The sequence below is a fragment of the Urocitellus parryii genome, chromosome 4 (assembly GCF_045843805.1).
Source record: "Urocitellus parryii isolate mUroPar1 chromosome 4, mUroPar1.hap1, whole genome shotgun sequence".
Lineage (NCBI taxonomy): Eukaryota > Metazoa > Chordata > Mammalia > Rodentia > Sciuridae > Urocitellus > Urocitellus parryii.
In genome coordinates, this window is record NC_135534.1 from 144116570 (window position 1) to 144140687 (window position 24118).

The 24118-nt window shown below is 41.9% G+C and overlaps 1 protein-coding gene across 1 annotated transcript in view; it reads left to right on the top strand.

The window, feature by feature from the left end:
• Positions 1-1278: 1278 nt before the first annotated feature.
• The window catches only part of Dmrt1 (doublesex and mab-3 related transcription factor 1), a 101469-nt gene continuing 78629 nt past the window's right edge, over positions 1279-24118 (top strand). Inside the window, exons 1-2 of the mRNA XM_026413070.2 lie at positions 1279-1626; positions 4698-4881. Of these exons, the coding sequence (XP_026268855.1) occupies positions 1279-1626; positions 4698-4881 (532 nt within the window). The remainder of the gene's footprint in view (positions 1627-4697; positions 4882-24118) is intronic.

Sequence of the window (24118 nt, forward strand, 5' to 3'; positions counted from 1 at the left end):
GGTCTTCAATTGTTTTTCAGGTGGAAAACAATAGCTAGGCACTGGAGGAGCCCTGGGGCTGGGTACTTAGAATACCTCAGAAGAAAGAGAAATGGAGAGATCTGTTGGAAACTACAGCAGATTGAGACTCTAGATGAAGGACTGGTCACATGGATGTATGGGAAGAACTTATCAGCAGGCCCAGGGATGGATTAGCTGTGCAAGTGCAGAGGAGACAAATGTGGCAGGAGATAGGGGATGGGGAGTTCACGGTGGGAACTCGGGAAAGGTAAGATCACGGAGTTTTTTAAAATGTACACTTAAACACATAAAATGCACAGATCTTAAATGTAGAATGAGTTTTGATAAACGTCTACATGTGTGTAACCCTCCCACCCCCGTTCAGAGTCCAAATGAAGCTGCCTCAAATGTAAGAAGTGAGAAGAAACTAGGGCTGGAACTATGTAGACTGGAAAAGTTATCTGGGGCCAGGAGGTAGAAATCTTGGGAACAGATGAAAATAGGGGATAAATGGAGAAGAGCTCCAACTTTTAATATTTTGGGCGCACTTCAACCCCCAAGTGAGGGTCTTATCTGCTGACACAGATGTAGAGATCTCTTCTCTCAGATTTTCAACCTTATTATCAAGTAGAAATAAACCAATTTCTGAGTTTGCTGCTGCCAAGGTCTCCCGTATTGAACCTGAAGAATGCTTCTCACTGGGGGGAGGGGAAAAGGGGGGAAGGGAGCTAGACGACCGACAGGTTTCTGCACCTCCTCCAAGCAGCACGCTGGACTCCTCTCCTGACCTGGGAGGCTAGCTTCCTCGGTGCAGCGAGCTCTGTCTGGCAGCCTGGCCCCCGGTACCCCAGAGAGCTATGAGGTCATGCTCTGCACCTCAGTGCGATTGCAGCATCCCTGCAGCAGCGCCGTGGTTGCGTGTAGCTGGTGTGCAAGCTTGCACTCAGTCGGAGCACAGTGGCTGGAGTTGGGGGACAATGGGCGTGGCTGAGCTCCCTCGCGCCCTCTCCCGCCTCTGCAATCCCGGGAACATTCTGAAAAGTATCCAAAAGTTCTACACCGCGCGCCAAAAGAAAAAAAAAAAAAAAAAGGGCACAACCCCCCACCACTCCCGGCGCTGCGTGTCCCGACCTCGCCACTCGGGCTGCACCTCCGGCTGCTGCATACACGCCTCCTGCACCTCCTCCTCTAGAGCCTAGCCGTCGGTTGGGTGCTTCCTTGCAGCCGTCTTCGGGCGTGAGAGGCGGTGTGAGTCCTTTTGCCGCTCCTTGGGGCAACATGCCCAACGACGACGCGTTCAACAAGCCCTCGGCACCGTCCGAGACCCCTCACGCCCCCGGAGCACCGCCTCAGGGCAAGTCCGGGGGCTTCGGGAAAGCTTCTGGGGCGCTGATGGGCGCTGGTGGAGGATCAGGCGCCGGGGGCAGCGGTAGCGGCTCCGGCTCTGGGGCGTCGGGCCTGGGCGCCTCGAGCAAGAAGTCCCCGAGGCTGCCCAAGTGCGCTCGGTGCAGGAACCACGGCTACGCTTCGCCGCTCAAGGGCCACAAACGCTTCTGCATGTGGCGGGATTGCCAGTGCAAAAAGTGCAATCTGATCGCCGAGAGACAGCGCGTGATGGCCGCGCAGGTGGGTGCGGGGGTCCGGAAAGGGGGGTTCAATTCTGAGCTTCAGGGATAAAGTCCTTCGACGAGGCCAGAGTTAAGAGGGGCCCGGGATCGGGAATGATCCGGCTAGTAGAGCCGACGTTCGCGGCGCGCCGGGGACGCGGGACTCCCAGCCAGGGCCGAAGCCACTCTGGGTAGGCGGGAACGAGTCCCGGTCCCAGCCTGGGGAGATGCGGGGTTCACCCTGCTGGAAAGATCGCCCCAATCCTGCACCAGAGTTGCGGGGCTCGCTGCAGCGGCGGGGCCCCCAAATCTCCATCCCTGCCCTCCAAGCAGAGTTGAGTTTGTTCCGCTAGGGATTCTCCACGATCTCCGGGCCGCGCTTCAGCTCAGTTGCGGGGTTCGCTCCGCAATGTGGGGGCGGCTGGGATCTCCAGCCTCGCTCTCAGAGCCGATCCCCGAGGGGTTCGCTTGGCTGGGCAGTCCCCGCGATCTCCACCGAGCACAGAGTTGCGGGGTTCGCTCCCCTCGAGGGTCCCAGGGACTACTCCCCGCTGAGCTGGGCTTAAATTAAGTAGGGTCCTTTGGAGCGCCGCGAGGGACGCTTTGTAGGGGCCAGGGGAGACCCTTGGGTAGCTGCGGAACGCGACGCCACGTTTGTTTTTCTGGAAAAGTCCCCGGGATGGACGCCGCAGCGGCGTGGTCTCCGGCTCTTGGTGCACTTGGCGTCCTCGCCCGCGGCGGCTCCGGGCCGATCGCCTCAGCCATTTTGAGCACCGTGGAAATGCTAGTATTTTAAAATTCGCTGTCTGGCCCCAAGTTATGTAAATGTTTTGACTATATTTAAGAATTAAAAAAAAAACTGCCTGGGTTTGAAGCTGGTCGTTAATTTTTATTTTTAATTTTTAATGGCTTCAACAGTACCCTGGTCATTTAGCATGTTAACGAAAGTTCACGTCTTTGGTTTCCTAAAAGGTTTTTAAAAGGTAATAATACATTCTTTCCAGCTAAAAGTTGTTTCATCTTTTAAAGATAGATTATTTAAAATGAAATGATACCAAAGAAGTGTTTTCCAGTGGTGTGCTGCTTTTGATTAGAAACGTGTAAAATAGCCCTTTTTAAAAAACCGATCTTAAGTTGAACATAACTGCACAAATGCTTAAAGATCGTGTGCTTTCTACGTGCATCAGAGTTTCAAGCACAGAGAAATTAAAACATTTACAATTACAAGTGTTTTGTCTTCAGATATTATAAGGGCAGTAACTGAAAATATAGGTAGTTTTTTCATAGAACTTAATCTGTAGTGAATTGTTATGCTGGATGTAACAATAAGGTGCATCACAATGAGATTTAAAACATTTAAATATATAGGCAAGAAAGTAATCCGGACTTTTGATCATTGGCTTAAATATTTAACGTGGAGCAATACTCAGGGAATTTTTCTCAAAATGTAATAAAGATATACGAGTAGGGGCATTAATTTTGAAAACCCTTCCTAGAGGGACTAATTTTGAGGAGACAGCTGAATTAACAACAAAAACGACCCAAGATTACTTTTAGAATATGAAACTTCAGGATTTTTTTGTACCAGAGGATTTGTGTTAGGCTAGATGAGCCCTTAAAAATCTATATAGCAATTACTTTCTAGTTACTCTAAAATAGTTTGAAATTGATATTAGATGAATAAAACAACTGCATTTGCAATCCATTGCCAGCCCCTTTCCCGTGTAAATAATGTTCACTAACAAACCTTGGAGAAGATCTTTGTAAGGGCATCCTTAGTTTGTGGACTAGATAAGCTGTGCCTTTTGGGTGTGCATGAGGTTTGTGTAAATCAAGGTACAAGTATGTATTAATATTTTAGAGGTTTGCAGGGTTTTAAAAAACTTACTTCTGGGCAGTCATTGATAATGCTGTTTCCAAGCCCTTGGTTAATAGCAGAAAATCCAAGATATATGCTTAAATAATTATCCAAGGTTTAGTTTTCTAAGGTGATGACTCTTTTGATTATGAGTGAAATTTACTTCCACATGAATCAGCTAACTTTGGACTATATAGTTTTCCTAAGCCAATACATAGATTGTAGCTGGATTTCTGATTTACCATTTTGATTTTACCTTTTCTCTTGTCTTTGAGCCTTTAAAGTGTAGGGTGCTTCATTTTTCTCCTTTCATGACCACCAAGAGTCAAGTTCAATAGAAAGTCTCTTTGTTACAGGTAGTAAACAAAAATACAACTTGTTTTAAGCCTCCCCCCAATTTTTAACAATGTTATTAAAAAGATTATAAACACAAGAAGCCCCTTGAAGTGTTTCCTAAGCATGTCAGATTCTTACCTGTCTCAATTCTGTCTCTCTTTCCCTGCCTAGACGCCCACGCCCCCAAACCTGTCCTCTCCCTTGCTCCTCACCTCCCACCTCTTCTTCTTCCAGGGACTTTCAACACCAGATTCCAGCCTCCTTGCTCTTCCTTGCTTCTCCACATGCTCCCTCACCCCTGGGGAAAAGGGTTTTGTGGGGTTTCATTTCCTAGCTGCTCTGTTCCATATTATTCTTACCCCTTTTTCCTTCCCTGTGTGAGTGCTACTCATTCCATGGTTCAGGTCTCTGCTGCATTTCAATGCAGGCTGATTCTTACATTTTTGCTGTAGATTGGTGTTTGCTTCTCGTCCTATTTTGTAGTGGATGCTTACTTGCTTCTTGTTTCTCCTTTTAAATGGGGAGGAATCTGTGATCTAATGTAAGCTTACTGGTCACTGTTTCCAGTACAGTGGTCTTTTACATATTTGTGGGGTGAAGGAGTCCAGTGCATCCTAATCCATCAGTGTGTTTTCTACTCTTGAGACTGAACTCCCCTCTTTGGATGAGTTTTTCCTGATCCTTGTTTCCTGATAGTTTGCACACTCATGTGTTTTGGGGATATCTACAATGGGCCAGATACCCTGACTTTATATCATTTTTCAACTTTGGCTGTACATCCTAGTTACCTGGACAGCCAGGTAAGAGAAATGAGAAACCTCTTTATGTTCAGAGCCTATCATTGGAACTGGTGATTCTAGAGTGCTGGAGAATGATTCACTGTCCTGTGCTTCCAGGTGGCTCTGAGAAGGCAGCAGGCGCAGGAGGAGGAACTGGGTATCAGCCACCCCATCCCGCTGCCCAGTGCAGCTGAGCTGCTTGTCAAGAGAGAGAACAACGGTGGCAACCAATGTCTCATGAATGAGAGCAGCAGCTCTTCTCAGCCACCAGCAGCCAGTACACCCACAACAGCTGCCTCAGGTAACCTGGAGGGGGGGGGCTGGGGTTCACATTGGGATCTGGCATGAGCAAGGAGTGCTGTGCCTATAAAAACAGACTCAAGACCCTCCTGGGTCACCTATAACATTTACAGCTTGGAGGAATTTCTTAAGGAATTCTCCCTCTGCTTTTGTCTGCCTCACAAGGAGATGGCCATGGCTTCTAGAAGTGAAGGTTCAGCAACTTTACTTTCCTGTTGATAGTTAATAGTCACAATCACAGAATGTCAGGGAGGAGTGAGATTGTTCATGTTTCCTATTGGTCCACCCCTCTGTTTTGGGGTCTAGTTGGATAGGTGCTAAAGATCCTCGTTTCAGCAAGGAACAGCATCCCTTTGGGAAAAGTGTCTGAAAAGGCCAAAACCTAAGTGTCAGATGTGGATGAACTTGGGAAGGAATAGGGAAAGTGTGTCATGTAGGCTTGTAGTCTCTCCCATCTGCTAAGCACTGTGCTAGGGGCTTCATATGTGCCAGTTTGTCTTTCTTCCTTCTAGAGTCATTCTCTTAAGTAGGAGGTAGTAGTCCTTTTTAACTTCATGAAGACAGAGGTGTAGGAGGTTAAGTCATGGCCAAGAGGATTGAACTAGAAAGCATATGAATCAGTCCATCTGTCTCCCAAGCTCAGTGTGCTTGGTGCACTGGGTCTCCAAATTGCTTCAGGAACCTCAGTGGTCTGGAGCTCACTGTTCACTATGGAAGCCTCCAGTCATAGGTAATTATTTAATAAATAAATTATTAAAAATAAAAAGAAAACATTTGGTTTCTCCTATGATCCACATTTTGAGTGTTCATTAGCCACATATTGCTAAGAGCTGTCATATTGGATGATGCATTTCTGTTTCTCAGAAAGTTTCATTTGATGGTGCTGGTCTGGAATGCAGAGAACCTCTGAGAAATCCACCAAAGATGTGGAATTTTGGAGTTTCTGGCAGTTAAATACAGTAATCCCCCCTTATCTGTGGGGCATAGGTTTAAAGACCCAAGTGAATTCCTGAAACCTAGGGTAGTACTGAACCCTACATGTATATGTATATTTATATATATGTAAATGTATATATTTGGAATAAATGTTTTTGTCCCACATATTCATACCCGTGGAAAAGTTTAGTTTATAAATTAGGTACTATATGATTAATAATATCTAATAATAAGGCAATTACAACAATGAAAATTATTTAAAACTTGTGAATCGTTTGTTTATTCAATTTTCCATTGAATGTTTCTGGATCATAGTTGACCTCAGATAAATGAAATAGCAGAAAGTGAAACTCTGGGTAAGTGGGACTAATGTATATGGGCTGAGATTGTCTTTAGGATCTACCATGGTTTCATGAAATATGGCCTTGCCATGTGGTACCATCTTTGCTAAGCTCGTATGAGTTACTCAGTTTGCTGTGCTTAACCACTAGACTAAAGTTGCTCAGCTGCATATCCAAAATTAGCTGTGAAATTTTGGAATAAGTCACTTAAGCTCTGTGGGCAGTTTGTTTCTGGTTCTCAAAAATGAGGGAGAGGGTTCTTAAAGATTGCATGAGTCTTTGCCATTGTAGGGAGGAGAAGATAAGTGCACAACAGGGAAAGCAGGTAGGTGTGTTACTGGAGCTACAGGTTCTGTAATGAACAAAGGACAAGGTAAAGATGCTCCTTGACTTATGTCCTGATAAATCCAACGTAAATTGAACAATTCCTAAATCAAATGCAATTAATACGCTTAACCTACTGAACATCACAGCTTAGTAACATAGTACAATGTGCAGTACCGGTTGTTTATTACCCTTATGATCATATGGCTGGCTGGGAGCTGCTTTTGCTGTGCAAAATTGAGAGGATCATATCCCATATTGCTAGCTTGGGAAAAGATCAAAATTCAAAATATAGTTTCTATTGTTTTTTTTCCCCCAGCATTGGGGATTGAGTGCAGGGCCTCATGCATGTTAGGCAAGTTCTCTGCCACTGAGCTGTGTCCCAGCCCTTATGGTTTTCTTTTTTAATATTTATTTTTTAGGTGTAGATGGACACAACACAATGCCTTTATTTTTATGTGGTGAAAGTGTGTCATCTTTGCACTGGCTTTTGTACCATTGTAATGTCAAAAAATTGTAAAAAATTGAACCAGTATTGCTTTTTTCTTTTTTGGACTGGTTGTTCATAGTGTGTACATAGAACAGTTTCCAAACTTTGCTTTCCATAGGGCAAAACAGGTTCTGGCAGAGTGTTTCAGAGTGGCAATAGGAGGAGAAGTAACAGAGAGGAGCCACAGGGTAGAAGGATTTAGGGGTCAGGGTCAAGGAGGATGCACCCAGATCCCTTGCTTGTCTCTGGAGTAACATACCTTGTAGTATCCTGAACTCTTGATCAGTACTCAAAGGCAAGGGGAAGTTGAACCTAATATGTGTTCTGCTCTTTTGCTTGGGCATAGGTGTGTCTCCAAAAGGAAGGTGGGTGCCCCACTGGACAGCTCATCTCTGGGGCATGATGGTCATCCTTTGCAGGATTTCTATCAAACCTTTGGAGTTGGAATTAATAATTAATATGGACTGAGGATTTGAGTGAGAGGGAGGTAGGGAAGTTAGTAGAATACCAATTACAGAGAGAAAGAGGGAGAAGGAGGGTGAGATTGTGAAAATAGGAGAGGCAGACAGAAGATGGTCCTACAGCTTTTAGGTGGCTAATGGAGACAAGTTTCTTAGATAACTTGGCACTAACAAGAATATAGCTTACTTTAAGTTTTTCCAAGATTGCATGTATTTGAAGTAACATTTAACTATTGCAAAGTAAAGGGCAAACATTTGTAGTAGAGTCCAGAACCTATTTAAGGAAAGAACATTGCTTTTCCAGCACCAGTCTTGAGTTTCACCTCTGTCATCCTAGGATTACTTGCTACGTGTCCAGGCTTTTGTGTGTAGTTTTTCTTTCCATATAAGTATGTGTATGTATGTACATATACATATAATATATATATATATACATACATGTATGTATATGTATATATGTACATACACACATATATGTACAGATAAATAATATTTACCTGTTTATAATGGGAGTGTGTTTGCACCCGTTGTCATTAGCTTTGTAACATTTAATGCAGCTTGGAATTTTTAAAAAATATTTTTTATTTGTCAATGGACCTTTATTTTACTTATTTATGTGTGGTGCTGAGAATCAAACCCAGTGCCTCACACATGCTAGGTGAAGCTCTGCCACGGAGCTACAACCCCAGCCCCAGTTGGCATTATTAATGGCCTAGAATTCTTTTATGTAGATGTGGAAGGCCAGGGTTTAAAATGATATAGTGAGAGTTGAAAGTTGTAGGAGTTGTCATGGAATAGTAAGACCTACTGACCTGGCTCACCTGGGTGCAGTTGCTAACCTCCTTCCTACCCCTGCTCCCTAGGGTCTGTTAGGCCAGTTGCTTGGTGAAATTGAGTAGATTTTTATGTCCTTGAAGTTTCTTAGTTATCTCCTTTTGGCTCCTTAAAGTGCCAAAAGTGAGACTAAAAAATGCTCAAGAATTACTGCAGAGATTATTGGCTGAATTGTAAGGACACTTCAAAGTAAATTGGATTTACCAAGCTGTGATTCATTTTTTGGAGAACTAAACCTTATAAATAGGATAATGCACATTAGAAGACAGTCCTTGGTCAAAGGCTGGCTAACAATGACCAAAGTATTTATTGGATATCCTCGAAGATGGGTATAAGAGACTTTTGTTGTTGTTTTTTTCTTTGATTGTGGGGAAAAAAAAATAGCCCTTTGAAGAAATTGTTTTGTTGCTGATTTTTATACTAGTAGGATTAGATGGTAGCAGGTATGTTATTGATTAGAAAAGTTTCTTCCTGATCATTTGTGGGGCACAGAGCAAAAAAAGATGAACATTTTTTACTATAAAGGACCATGAATTAATTAGCAATCTCAGCAGTTTCTGTGTGCCTTCATGTTTTTAAATATTAGCATAAAGTATACTTTTTTATTTCAAGTTATCAGCTTTTGAAAAAAATTGGGCCTTCTTTCTTTGTAAATTTGGGCTCGTCTGTTTTATTTTACATTTTACTTTTCCTTCAACCTCCTGTGCACACATAGAACACTGTTCTACCCAGTATGTTCCCTGAGGTCTGCATAGTTTTTCATCTCCTTTTCTGTGCAGAAACTGTCAAATGAAGGGCTGTATTGTAGAGAACTTGGTTCTGCATGCATGTCCTTTGTGAGGACCTGAATGTTATCTCCTGGACCCTCCCTTCTGGAGCACCCTGGACTTGCATCCACACGCACATCCACCCTCCCCCAGATCAAGCCACCTCCTACCGTCTGGGGTTTTCCTTGGCAGCTTCAGCCTTTCCTGGAGCCCATGGCCCTATTTCCCTCCCCTTTCCCTGTTGGAAGGGTAGCGCTGGTCTGTGCCTAATAGTGGAGGGGCCCCTCCTCCATCTTCTTCAGCAGGAATTCACTTCAAGAGAGCGCAGGCCAGAAGAGGAGCATATTTCTTTGTAGGTCTTGAGGACTTATATATTTTACAGATATGAAAAGATTTTCCTAGTCATTTTTGGGGCACAGAGGAAAAAAAAGATGAACATTTTTGGCTATAAAGGACCATGAATTAATAGCAATCTCAGCATTTTCTCTGTGGCTTTATCTTTTAAAATATTAGCATAAAGTATACTTTCTTATTTCACAATTCCAGTTTGAAAATGGAAGAATGTCCCTGGGGTTTTTGTTTGTTTGTTTTTGGTATTGAAGGTTGAACCCAGGGGTACTTTACCACTGAGCCACATCCCCAGTCCTTTTTATTTTTTATTTTGATATGGAGTTTTGCTCAGTTGCTGAAGCTGGCCTCAAATTTGTGATCCTCCTGCCTCAGCCTCTTGAATTGCTGGAATTACAAGTGTGTGCCTTGTGTGGTTTTTATCAGTGAGAGATGGGACTGATGAATAACAATGAAGATACTGAATTTAAATTTTTAGAAGAATAGACTATTTTTTAGAGCAGTTTTAGGTTGTTTACAGCACAATTGAAGGAAAGGTACAGAGATTTCCCATGTATCCCCTGCCCTCACACATATGTGGCCTCCCCCATTACTATCTAAATCCCCCATCAAAATAGTGCCAGTGTTACAAAGAAACCTGCATTGTCATATATCCCCTAGAGTTGGGTGCACAATGGGGTTCACTCTTGGTGTTGTCCTTTCTGTGGGTGTGGACAACATCTTTATGATGTCAGACAGCATATTTCCACTGCCCTAAATCTACTCTTTGGGGTTATTTGAATTTAATATAACATTTAAATTTTTATCTTTGCAGTTTTCTAACATCACAAAGAAGGAAGCATTTCACTCGAATGAATGATAAAAACATTTTACACACAATGAATTAGGAGTTTATTTTTGAAAGATTCTGACCACTTATGTGAGATAGTCTCCCTTTGATTTAAGCCAGCTCTCCATTGCAGGCAGAATAAGAATTGATGCTAGGTTAAAAAAGTCTTCAGATCAAAAGCATCCTCATGCTTTCAGAGTCAAAGAAGTTGCCAGCAGATTGTCTTAACCCAAACGTAAACTGAAGCAACAGTTGGAAGTTTGAAAGAAAGAAAATGCTAGATGGTAGCGATCATTTTGATAGCTTGCTGTTTTAAATACTGTTTTAGACCATTTTGTTTATTTCAAGGGAAGTCTGCTTACACTTGTCAAATACAGCAGTTCAGTTGGTCTGATAGAAACTCTGTGTGGATAGTATTTTGGTTTAGCAATTATAACAACAAAGTACACAGAAAATAGCCTAACCAGATTACGTGTGGCTAGAAAGGAGATTTAGCTAGAGCTTTAAAGAACTGAGAGAATTTAAAGTCACAAGTTTTAAAACACCATATACAAAACACATAAAACCAACCATTTGATTGGGTTACATCTATATCTACCTTGTGAAAATAAGCTGGAGAGCATGGATGGCCTTTTACTTATTACTTTGTTCACCTATGATAGAGTAAACTACCTGGCTTTATAGTTGATGGTCAGTAAACCTTTGCTGAATGAATGATACATGATGTTGAATGAATACATGAGTTGTTTTAAAACACTTGAGTTTTCACGAACCCACATACAGATGTCAGAGAGAAAAATCTTTGATGTTCAGTGTGCTTTTTGTGTATTTTTAAAATAGTTAAAAATTCAAATTAATTTCTTAACAGGTTAAGGTATATTTCCTATACTGTATAATTCATTTGTTTAAAAATCTATGATTCAATTTTTGAGTGTGTATGAAGTTCTTGGGTTTGAACTCAGGGATGATCTATCGCTGAGCTACATCCACAGGCCTTTTAATTTTGAGATGGGTCTCATGGAGTTGCTCAGGCTGGTCTTGGACTTGGCAGTCCTTCTGCCTCAGCCTCCCGAGTTGCTGAGACGATGCCACCATGTTGGGCTATAATTTATTGTTGGGTTTTTTTTTTTTTTTTTTGTAAATTCACAGTGTTGTTCAACAATCACCAGAATTTAATTTTGGAAAATTTTGTCTCCTTTTCTAAAAGAAACTGCCCTTTTGTGATCATTCTACACCTGCACCCTACCCAAGCTCTCAGTGTCCACTAATATATTTCCATCTCTACAGATTTGCATGTTCTGGACATTTCATTGTCATAGTTGAGACATTTCACATAAATAAAACAAGCTGTGTGACCTTTTGTGTCTGGCTTCCTTGACTTAGCCTGATTTTTTTCAAGGTTTATCTATGTTGTAGCATGTATTTATTATTTTTTATTACTCCATTTTATTAGCAATTAATGTTTCATGTATGGGTATACTACATTTTATTTTTCTGTTCATCAGTTGATGGACATGTGGGTTGCTTATAATTTTTGGTCATTATGAGTAATGCTATTGTGAACATTTGTGTACAATTTTTTTTGTATAAATGTACATTTTTTTTCTCCTGAGTGTGTATCAGAGGGTGGAATTGCTGCTCTTATGGTAACTATATGTGTAATATTTTGAGGAATTACTAGACTGTTTTCCAGAGAGGCTGCACTGTTTAACATCCCCACTAGCAATATATGAAGGATCCAGAAAATTCACACTTAAGCTTTTTTGGTGGTGGGGGCGGGGCAGGTACTGGGAATTGAACCCATGGGTGCTTAACCACTGGGCCCCATAGTTTTTGTGTATTATTTAGAGATGGGATCTCAGTGAGTTGAGAACTACCGGCATGAATCACTGCTCTCTGCTACACTTAAGCTTTTTAAATTTTTTTCAGTTGTAGGTGGACACCATACATACCCTTATTTATTTTATGTGGTGCCTCACATGTGCTAGGCAAGCATCTCACCACTGAACCATGACTCCAGCTCCCACATTTAAACTTTTTTAAATTGAAAGGAAAGATCCCTTCATTCTGGCAAGTATAATAGATAGTTAAAGCAGTGTGAGTCTCTCTGATGAGAAGATCAGATCATGAAGGAGTCTTCAGGTTTGCATTTTATTATCACTAGAACTATGTTAATGTTCAGTCTCTGTAGAAATGTCTCCATTTACCTCCTTGTCACAGTTTGTAGTGAAAAGGAAAGTGAGGAAGCCAACAATTCATAGAGGAACCAGGGATGGTCTTTCCCTGTGCATGGCTGGCTGATAGAAATACTGGTATCTTTTTAGAAAGGACTAAAGCATCTTTTCAGGTCTTAGGTGATCTGTATTTCCTCAAAATGAGAGTGCAGGAAATCTATTACCCTAGACACTTGGCTAGGATAATTTTTATTTTTGATTTTCTGAAAATGGAAGACCATGGTCACCTTTCTGTAGAGTGGAAGAAAATCCTGAGAGTTTGTGAAAATAGACAGTTGTCCTACCTGGCACCCCTGGAAGAGGGTAGTTTACATTAACTCTTAGAACTTCCTGCCAATGGCTGGTCATAGTTTTGGAGTATGTGGTGTCGAACTCAGGGTCTCATAAATGCTCCCAACACTACCACTGAGCTACATTCCAGCCCACCTTGGAGAGTTTTTATGGATGGTAACACTAGGTGCTGTCCTTGTGTGATGCAGTCTTAAATTTGTTGCCCAAGGAACCCTTTGAAATGTCAAAAAGTTCCTGTCATCAGTTTCCCTTGCATTCCCCAGTGTGTTGCTGAAATCCTTGACCTGTATTCCTGGTTTTGCTGGTCTCAGGATCCAGCTCCCCTCCCAGACTTCTACTACTTTTTAGGGTCTTGTGGATGTCTTTTTGTCCCATCTTTTGTTTTATTCACTTGTTCTTTTTTTTTTTGCTAGTGTGATAAAATGTACAGCATTTGAAATTTGTCACTTCATACCTTTTTAAATGTGGACTTAAGTGCGTTCATGTTGTTGTACAACCATTGCCCCCACCCATTTCTAGAACTTCCCAAACAGAATCTCTGTTGTCCTTCAACTATTACGTCCAATTTCCCTCTCATTAACTAACTTGACTGAGGATAGCATTTAGTCTCAGCTTTACTTTTTTTTTTTTTGTACCCGGAATTGAACTCGGGCCTGTAATCACTGAGCCTCATCCCCATCCCTATTTTGTATTTTATTTAGAGACACGGAGAGTTTTTATGGATGGTAACACTGAGCTGCTTAGCGCCTCTTTCTTGCTGAGTCTGGCTTTGAACTCGAGATCCTCCTGTCTCAACTTCCTGAGCTGCTGGGTTACAGGTGTGCACCACTGTGCCCGATCCAGCTTCATTTTTCTTCAAGGCTCCATGGCCTTTGAAATCATCTGTAGACTCCTGGGTGCTAAGACGGTTTCTTTTATTTCTGCCAGTATCCTTTCTCTCCTCTGCTTCCCCTCCTTCTCTCAGCCCCAAAGTTTTACTCTATTGCTAACTTTTCATTTTGTTTCATAGATGGGTCTAATCTATGCCTCTGGAGTAATGGAGTCTCTGAAGTCTCTCTCTAGGGTGGAGGTTTGTAGGCATGGGCCAGGGCAGTGTGAACTAACACCTTACGCAGGATGAATTCCGTATCTTTGTCAGATGATCTGGGCTCATAGCTGCGCAGTGCCCTGAGTGTACCATGAAGCAAAGAAGAGGAGTTGGGGTTCCTGGCCCCGACGTGGTTCTAGGTGTTATCTCACTGGAACTTGTCAGATCTTTTTTCTTTTTGTGATTTCATGAACAACTAGGTGAGGGCATGTCTGCATTTCTGTCTCAGCCTGAGGTGTCTTACTTTTCAGTTGATAAAAAAACTCAATTCTGGGGACAACCGTTTTGACTCCCTTGTGAAAATTCACATAAATGTTTATCACTGTTGCTGAAAACAATGACATTTCAAACAGAGTTTACTCCAGTCTCTTATGTCTGTGGGCAGACTTAATAATTGCTATTTTGATCTTATTTTATAACACCACTGGACCTGCTTTCCAGAAAAAAATCATGTAACAGATTCTTAAAGCAGACCTGGATTATCAAAAGAAAATATTGATTCAATGTTATAGTAATGGCAAATTTTCTGATGTTTATTGGCAGTAAGAGCTCTTAGGTATTGCTTTAGTCATCCAATGTCAATTCAATTCAGTGTATGCTAACAGGTGACTTTCAATATTGATTTCTGCACCCTAACCCTTAACTCTATTCTCAAGGTTTTTCGGGGGTTTATCTAAACTATACAGAACATGCTTTAACTCAGTGAAGCTGATTGGATTCATTAGACACCAATCCATGTTTGCTGAACAAAATTGAATTCATTTCTGTTGGTGAGTGCACGGTCTGAGCAAGAGTCCCTCCCCACCTTCTCTTTTTTCCTTCTGTTTTTTTAAAAATTTGCATATTTAACTATTATTGCTGGGGGTGTAGCTCAGTCGTGAAGGGCTTGCCTAGCACACCCAAGGCCCTGGGTTCTATCCCAAGCACTGAAAAAATAAAGCTAACATTCATTGTGTGACTGCACTGGGCTAGTCGCTATTCTAGGCGTGTGACATATAGCAGTGAACAAAACATGCAGCTTACATTTCCAGGGGCAGAGAGAGTTGATAAGCAAGTACATCAATAAGTAAACGAGGTATTTTTAGGAAATAGTGTTATGAAGAAAAACGAAGTGATATGAAGGATGTGACTTGAGAGGACAGCGATTGTTTTAAATAAAGAGTCAGTGAAGGAAGACTTCTGAGGAGATTAAATTGGAGCTAGTTCTGAATGATAATGAACCATTGGGGTCAGGGTCTGAGAAAAGAGCGTTCCAGGCAGAAGGAGCAGCAAAGTGAGACTGCACTTAGAACAGCAGGCAGGTGGCGGGGTGTCCGAGTGCTGTGAGCAGGGGTGACATCTGCGGGGGCTGCATCTCGAAGGGCCGTGTAGGCCAGGGAAGGAGTTGGGATTTTATTATGAGTGCCATGGAAAGTCACTGGAGTGTTAAAGCAGTGAATGGCGTGACCTGATTTACTCTCTTAAAAGATCTCTCTGCTGCTGTGTGGAGTGTAGCTTGAAAAAGCCAAGTGGGAGCAGGGATTGATGTCAAGGCTGGGCTGTTGCCCATGCCAAGGGGAGAGCTGCTCTGACAGGGCTGGTGGTAGTAGAGATGGAAAGAAAGGGTGGGACAGAAGGTCTGTTTTGGAGATAAGTTTCGGTGCCATTTTGGTAGATGCTGTCAGTGTCACTCCCTCCAGAGAGCTGCAGCCACAGCATTTCCAGGGCTAGGCTGTTGTTGGGGCTGTGCCAGTCTGGTAGGTGAGACCTTGTATTCAGTGTGGTCAGAGACTCAAGGCCCCTCAAAGAAGTGCACACCCAGTCCCCAGGACCTCACATGCTAGGAGGGACTTTGCAAATATGATTAAGTCTAGGATCTTGAGATGGAGAGATGACCCTGGATCTTCCAGGATCTCATGGCATGATTCTTAAGAGTAGTTTTTTTTTTTTTTTTTTTTTTTTTTGCTGTGACATATAACTGAGAAAAACAGCTTAGAGGAGGAAAGACTTATTTTGGCTCACTGTTTCAGAGGATTTAGTCCAGTCTGTTGGCTCTGTTGCTGTGGGTCTGAGTTGAGGCAGAACATCATGGTGGAGGGTGTGGTAGAGCAAAGCTGCTCAGCTCATGATAGTCAGGAAGCAGGGTGCAGTGAGGAGGGCGTGGAGATGAGCCAGGAACAAGAAATACTATTCCAGTACATGACTCCAAAGGCCTGCTTTCTCCAACTATGCCGTACTGATGACAGATTCCACTATTTCCCAGTAGTTCATTCAGCTGTTAGTGGATTAATCCACTGATGAGGTCAAAGCCCGCATGATCCAATTGCCTCCTGTAAGCTCCACCACAGAAGATTGCTGCACTGGGGACAAAGCCATCAACACATAAACCTTTGGGGGACATTCCAGATCCAAACCATTAGAGTGGAGAACTTTCCCAGCTGCCCCAGAGACACCATAGCAGAAGACAACTAAGAAGAATGTTCAAGTTTGTGGGACTGGACCTATTACTGCTGGATTTGAAGATGGAGGAAGACCTTTCCCTACGCCCAAGAAGGCAGGAGGCCTTGGAATAGTTCTCAGCTGACAGTAAGGAAGTGGGGCCTCAGTCTTAAAACCACAAGGAACTGAATTCTGTGTGTGTGTGTGTGTGTGTGTGTGTGTGTGTATACACACACACACATACCCTTTGTGATGTGGGTTACACTTCCCCACTCCTCATTACTTGGTATTTTAGAGCATAAAGCTTCATGAGACTGTCTGGGGACACACTGCAAGAGACAAGAAGAGCCATAGGACTGAGTCTTAGTCACTGTTCTCAGAAGGTCAGAAACTCCCAGTAATTCCAGTTCCCATGATGCACCATTAGCCAGGTCATGTGAAAATGGCCAGAGGACAGCTAAGCCAGTGCATTCTTTACAAAAATACACCTCCTAACTTCTACTCCTCAGTTCAATTTTAGCTATGAGCAGATAGATTTCAAGTTAAGCTAAAGACCTCATTGACCAAACCATTTCACAGACATGGTCTTGAAGTTTCAGTATTACTATTTGGTCTGGTCATACCATGGCTGAGGAATGAGGAAATACATAGAGGTCCATTGGTGTCCTTGGATTGTTTCTGAACCCTCCTTGGATACCAAAGTCCAGAAAGGCTCAAGTGCCTTATTTTAAATGGTATAGCATTAACCTAATAATCTATGCACACCCTCCAGGTACTTTAAATCATTTCTAGATTTCTTAAAATAATGCCATTTAAATGCTATGTAAATAGTTGTTAAAACAGGTTGGTGGTGTAACTTGTGGGAGAGTGCTTATCCAGTATTCATGAGATCCTGGGTTCAGTACCCAGCACTGGAAAACAAAACAGACAACAAACAAAAAACCCTGTTATTACTGTATTGTTTAGAAAATGACATAAAATGTACACGTTCAATACAGATGATTATCAAAGGCCTTATTACGTAGAACATGAAAGAGTGAGTCAAACAGTGCTCATACGAGTGCTGGTGAAAGACAGGATCTGTGAACTGGTGGGGGGCTGCAGCAGGCATGCTTACACATGACCTCATGAATGTGGCTTTAGCATAGTACAAGTTTTACTTTTTGGAACTTTCAACCAACTTTTTGCAGTTGGTTGAATCTTCAGGTGAAGAATCTGAGGATAGGGAAGGGCTGATTGTACTATCTAGTTAGATTTACTTAATAGACTAATAGACTAATCTTTTTCTTAGCCAGTGTTGCTGGTTTGCATGAAATCAGAATGCATGTTACTTTTCAACTATTTTAAAGTCATTTGACGTTTGTGTTGATATGGAATGAATGTTATCATTGCTGAATAACAGTGCCAGATTTCCCTCCAAGAGAATGGCACGTGACAGTAGAAGCTTCATCAAAGATCTTGGAGATAAGCCGGGCGCTGTGCCATACGCCCGTTATCCCAGTGGCTCAGGAGGTAGGAGGATCACTAATTCAAAGCTAGCCTCAGCAAAAGCAAGGTGCTAAGCAACTCACTGAGACCCTGTCTCTAAATGAAATACAAAATAGGGCTGGGGATGTGGCTCAGTGGTCGAGTGCACTGAGTTCAAACCCTGGAACCCCCCCCCCCAAAAAAAAAAAAGATCTTGAAGATTGAAGACACCTAGAAAAACAATTCTGTTATCTTGATAACCATAGTGGGGAGGAGGCTTCTTCTCATCGAAAGAAGCTAATATCTGGAGTCCAAAGACCTTGCTCAGCTCCTTATCCCTCTTATTTGGACAGCCCATTTAATTTCTTGTGTGTTCATCTCTTCTTTTACAAAATGAATTAATATTCTATATATCTCCCCAAATTGCTATGGGGCTCATCTCTTTTGTGAGATACTCTGATGCACAATTTTTCATTAACTATAAGATGGCTATGAAAAATTATTTGAAATAATAATGAAGTATATAAACAAGTTCTAGAACTTAAGTTCCAGATACTAGTATGAGGAACAGAGGAATGAGTTTAGGTCTGGTTTTCCTTATGGTCATAAACTGATTTTTGCAAAAACAAAGCTATACAGACAATAAGAAGTACATCCTTAGAGGAGGATTGTGTAATCCATCACATTTCCCTACAGTACCAGACAGGAATCTCAGGAGATCCAGGTTCACACTAAAAACATAGTAAATGTATTAAGCCTTCACATTAAAATACAGGTCAACTCCCCCCTTCTAAATAATGTCCCTTTTTTTTTTTTTCTGTTTTCTTCACTTTGCTGATAGATGTCTTGAGTGTTACCTATCTGTTATCCTTTCTAGAGGGAGTGGGGAGTGTCACACAAACCACTAGAAACCACCAGAACATTCACATGAGATTAAGAAGCAGGGGACAAATACACAGACAGGGGATGAGGGAGTAGCATGGCATGTCACATTTGGACACCACCGCCTTTGAGAGGGAACACAGAGAGGCTGAACTGGGTGTGTCACAGTTGTCCCCTGCAAAAGGGACTCATTTTCTTGGTGGCAGCGATAGATTTTTTTTAACTGTTTAGTTTCAGAAGTTTTCTTTTTTTAAACACTCCAAACCTGTGTTTATTTGAAAATAAACTTTGTTGGATTTTTTTTCCTTAGGGACAAAACAGAAAGCCATAGGGAGTCTCAAGGACACTATTCAGCTAATACACAGATTCTGAGTGCAGTGGACAGGAAAGGAGTTAGCAAGTACAATCAGTGGGTAGTGGGTGTGATTCCTCATTAGCAGGTTGGAGATGGACCTGAGATTGTCCCTGGCATCCTGACCCAGGAGTGGCTACCTTGCAGAGCCCCGGCATCCACTTGATGAAGGTGGTGTTCATATCCCTTATCACTCTCTCCTGAAATTTTTATCTCAGAGATGGAATTATGAGTTATAGAAGAAAAGGAGTAAGAGGCACATCAAAGAATTTTTTTTTGTGTGTGGCTTTGAAAAAGGGGCCTTCTTGGTTTGGGGTTGTTAGCTTTGGGTGTGCTGTCTCCATCATGCAGCACCTGGGTTTGTTTTTCTCTAAAAGATGTAGATAAACTAGAGAGAATCCAGAGGAAGGGCAACAAAAATGATGTATGACTTGGAGAGAAGGAGAATAACAGTCTATAAATATTTGAAAGGTAATATAAAAGAGGGAGAGAGATTATTTACAGCAGTGGAGAGGACTTTGACAGGGAACAAAAGCTTGGATCTAGGAGCAGGAGAAAATTGGGTAGGGCTGGGGGAAAAAAGCATCATAATAAGGGTGATTAAGCAAAGAAATGTAATTCTCACATTATTTTGTGGCATCAGGAGCCAGAAGGGTAGGAATAAATGATGTTTTTCAAGTGGAGGCCCCACGCATGAGTGTGAATCACATTTTCCTAGTTTCTCTGTGTGCTTTATTCTTTGTCTCCTAAGGGTGTAGTTTGTTACTTTTCAACTCTTCAGTGTTTCGTTTTTCAGAGGTGTTAGTAATGATTCTAATAAGACTAGCTCTCTTTTACTGACTGTCTCCCTGTGGCAGGTGTTGTCTTTGCTGCTAGTTTATTTATACTTTCATTTAATCTTTACAGCTATTTTTTTTCTGTAAAATAAGAGCTATTTTTTTCCACTTATAAGGAAATTGAAGCTGGATAACTTGCTCAAGATCACATGTATATTGAGTGGTAGGGTTGGGATTCAAATTCAGGTTGGTGACACCCAACCCATGCTTGAGTCCTACATTAGATTCTATGGCCCTGGTTGGTGAGATCATGTCAGTAGTAATCATGACCCAGGTCAGTAGTAATCTGGTCAGGTAAACAGCTGGTATCCAAGTGCAGAGGTAGGTGAAATAGTTGTTGCCTGGGGTTCTCCTTGGTTTGCTCTTCTCTCTCTTAGAGATATTTTCTCAATATCAGTAAATGCTGTGTTAGTAATATGTTACCTTTTCTTATTCTATTAAGCCAGCTATAATTAGGCTCTTGCTCATCCTTTTGGTAATAGAGTGATCTTTACCTTCCCATTTAGGAAAAAAGACATATTTCATAAGGCAGGCATTTTCCTGGATCTTACATGCCAGTTGTAATGGGCATACCTTAGGTGTTCTGTGCTTTCCTTGCCTTTATGACTCTGTTTCATAGTGTTTAGTGTCCAAAAATTAAAACAAAATATTCAGCATTAACTGCTTAGGGTAAAGGTGAAAAGCTGGAGGATTGGTGGTGTAGCTCATGGTTGAGTGTGTACTTAACATGTGCAAAGTCCTGGGTTCAATCCTAGCACCCTCCCCACCCCTGACAATGAAAAGCTGATTATCTAGGGTTCTTGATGTCACTGCAAGAAGTAACCAGAGTTGGAGTTCAAAGGCGTGGATTTTATTCTAGACTTCAGATACCACCACATTTCCTTACGTGCCAACAACCTTTCCAAACTGCAGCCACATCCTCTACCTGGGAAGCCTAATAGTTCCTGTTTTTTCAACCTTTGGGGTTATTGTGGGTAGCCACTGAAGTATGTAAAGTGCTGCTTATAAATTGCAGAGAGTGCCGTAAATGCTTTGAAGGCATGAATGAAAGGCATTAAGTTGGAAAGTTAGCATCATTTGTATCAACACATCTTCTCTTGGTAAAAATCAGTCAGTAAAGGTAGAGACTTTTGAGGTAGATGTCATTGCTTAGAAGGGCAATGTCAAGTTTGTTGTTGTTTCACTTGTGTGTTTTGAGGCATGGTCTTGCTGTGTTGCACAGGCTGGCCTCACACTCATGAGCTCAAGCGATCCTCCTGTCTCAGCTTCCCAGGTGGCTGAGACCATTGACTTGTGCCTTGGTAACCTGGCTCTCCTGTCAGATTTTTGTTAAGGACAGAACAGAACTACCAGTAAATTACCACAACCTTTGTCTCTTCCTCCCCTTTGACTGTGGTGGTGTGAAGTGAAGACCATGCCAAATCCTAGCCAGAGGCTGGCATGGAAATCCATATGTGACCCCAGACATGGGCATTCTTTATTTATCATTTTCTGTGTGCCAATCCCGTCCTTCCCTTTGGAGTTGTATACCCTTTTTAAAATAAAGAGCTTTTTGTTTTCTGTCCCTGTGCAGTTGCTCGCAATAGTGGTCTCTAGTGAATTCCTTGCTAAAATCATTCCTAGATTACTTTCGCTGTAAACTGTAATGATTTGCCTCTGGCCGTATTTCTCCCAAGGTCTCCTATCTCGGTTACTTGTAAGGCTACTCCTCCCCCTCTCTTGTTCTCTTTGATCTTTTATAATTGGCTTAAAACTCTCCATATTTAATCTGCAGTGACTTTTTTTCTCCTCCCTAGTTTTGCTTTCTCAGTTCCTGAGAATTTAATAATCTTTTTCTTACTATTTTCTATTTTTTTAGAGTGTCCTATTTTCTGTGGACTGTTAATAGCCTTTTCTCTTTGTCTATCCATTTGCTTTATTTCAGCTGTTAATGCAGAGCTGCTTTGTGCCTGTATTTTGGCTTATAATAAACAAAGTCTTACACCTTCTGTGCAGTTGGTGGACTTCTAGTTACAGACTTTGCTGATGCTGAGGATACCTCCCTCCATACTTGGTAATGTGATAGAATGAGTGATATAAGGAGCTGGGTAAACAGTTGAACACTCAGTTTGCATTGAGTAGATGAACTGGAATGCATGAGTATGTTGAGTTTGAGAGCTTTTTCTCACCAGTTGTCCTTTCTGGGACCAGTTGCTTTGGCTGCTCAACATGCTAGAAAGAAGAGCTCCTCCATTTCCTCTGCAGTTGACTTTTTCGTGAATCTTTCTGGCCTTCATGCATTATTATAAGGGCTTCTCTTTCCACTAAGCCCAGCTCTTCAGCTCTGAGATCCTCTCAGCCAGAGCACTGTAATCTCTTCTCAGGAGTTCCGATTTGCTGCCACTTTTCTGGTTCGTATCTGGCTTGGGAATAGATCCCAGAGGAGTGCCAAGATTCTGCCTGTTTTGTTGTTGAGTCTTAGGACTTGGCAGTTTTCATCTTCTTGCCTCTTGAAGGCTTTTAAAATTGGAGCCCATGGTGAGCTTCAAGTGGGTCTCTGCATTTCCCTTGGAAGATGGGTCTGAAATTTTTTTATGTGATTCTTCAAGAGGTCTGTGACCTAACAAAGGTTAAGACTCACAGCTTTAAGTTTAAACCACAGCCTTTTATAATACACTAGGAGAAAAGTTTTTGAAATATTTCAATTGATTAATAATTGGAGGATAGTAAAATATTAGCACATATGTATACATACAAAGGATGCATGTCTGTTTACAGTAATATTTCAGTTGTCTAAAAAGTATGTGTATATATTCATATACAAAGAGACACAGAATACTAGACTTTTTCTGATAGGCTTTAATGTTTTATACTTATATGTATTTTCAAAGTTTTGTTCTCATTATGGATAATATACTCCCTTAAAACCTTCAGAGTTAGGGATGTGCATCAATGATAGAGCACTTACTTGCCTAGCAAGTATGAGGCTCTGGGTTCTCTTCCCAGCACCATAAAAACTAAAACAGTTTCTCATCTTACCACATTTCCTTCATTTTTCTGTGACCCTGTTTGTCTTCTTTTCTATCAGTTTCTGCATAAATAAAAGGCAAGGGCTGTATATATGGGTCAGTGGTAGAGCACTTGCCTACCATGTGGTACAAGGCCTTGGGTCCAATCCCCAGCACTGAACCCCCTCTCCCAGAAAAAAGGCAGAAATTCTATTTATTTTACTATTTAGGGTACACTTAAAAATCAACAGGTTGCCTGGCACGGTGGGAAGTTGAGGCACGAAAATTGAAGGTTCCAGTCCAGTCTAATCAACTTAGTGAAACCCTGTCTCAAAATAAAAAAAATAAAAATAAAAGGGGCTGGGGCCAGAGCTCACTTGTAAAGAGCCCTTGGGTTCAATCCCGAGTACAAAAAAAGAAAAAGAAAACAAACAGAACCACCCCCCCCAAACAATGCAGCTTTATTGAAGTGTAATGTAAATGCATAAAATTCATCCTCATACAGTTGGGCAGGCATCATTATTCTAAAACATTTGTATACTGACCCCCACATCCACACTCATCAGATGTTACTCCCCATTGCCTCCTTCCCCCAGCCTCTGGCAGCTAACATACTTGCCAGCACTGGAGGTGTTCCTGTCCTGGATATTTCACACAGTGGAATCACACAGTATATGATCTTTAGTGTTTGGCTTCTTTGACTAGCATGATGTTTTCAAGGCCCAGCCATGTGGCCGCACACATCAACACTTGGTTTCTTTTTATTTCTGGTTAATCTTCCATTGTATGAATATACCATATTTTGGATATCTGTTCCTTAGTTAATGAAGAGCCTTCACTAGCAAATTTTTGCATGAATGTATTTTCCATGCTTTTGAGCGTAATTATACACTAGGAATGGAATTGCTACATCATGGTGGTGTCTCTGTTTAACACTTCCAGGCCATCTTCTAAAGTAGATGCACCATTTTATGTTCTCGACAGCAGGGACAATGGAGGATTCCAGTTTCTTCACTCCAGCAACACTTACTATTTGTCTTTTTGGTATAGCCAGTCTAGTGGATGTGTAGTGGTACTACATTGTCGGTATCTTTTTGTCGGTTCTTGTATGGCCCTGGGAATTGAACACAGACACCCTTTACCTCTGAGCTACATTCCCAGCCCTTTTTATTTTTATTTTGGGACAGGGTCTTAGTAAGTTACAGAGGCTGACCTTGAACTTGCCACCCTCATGCCTAAGCCTCCCAAATCACTGGGTTTACAGGTGTGTGCTACTGCCCACCCTCCCTACTGGGTCCACTATAATATCATTTTGATTTGCATTTTGCTGATGGCTGATGATGGTGAGTATTTT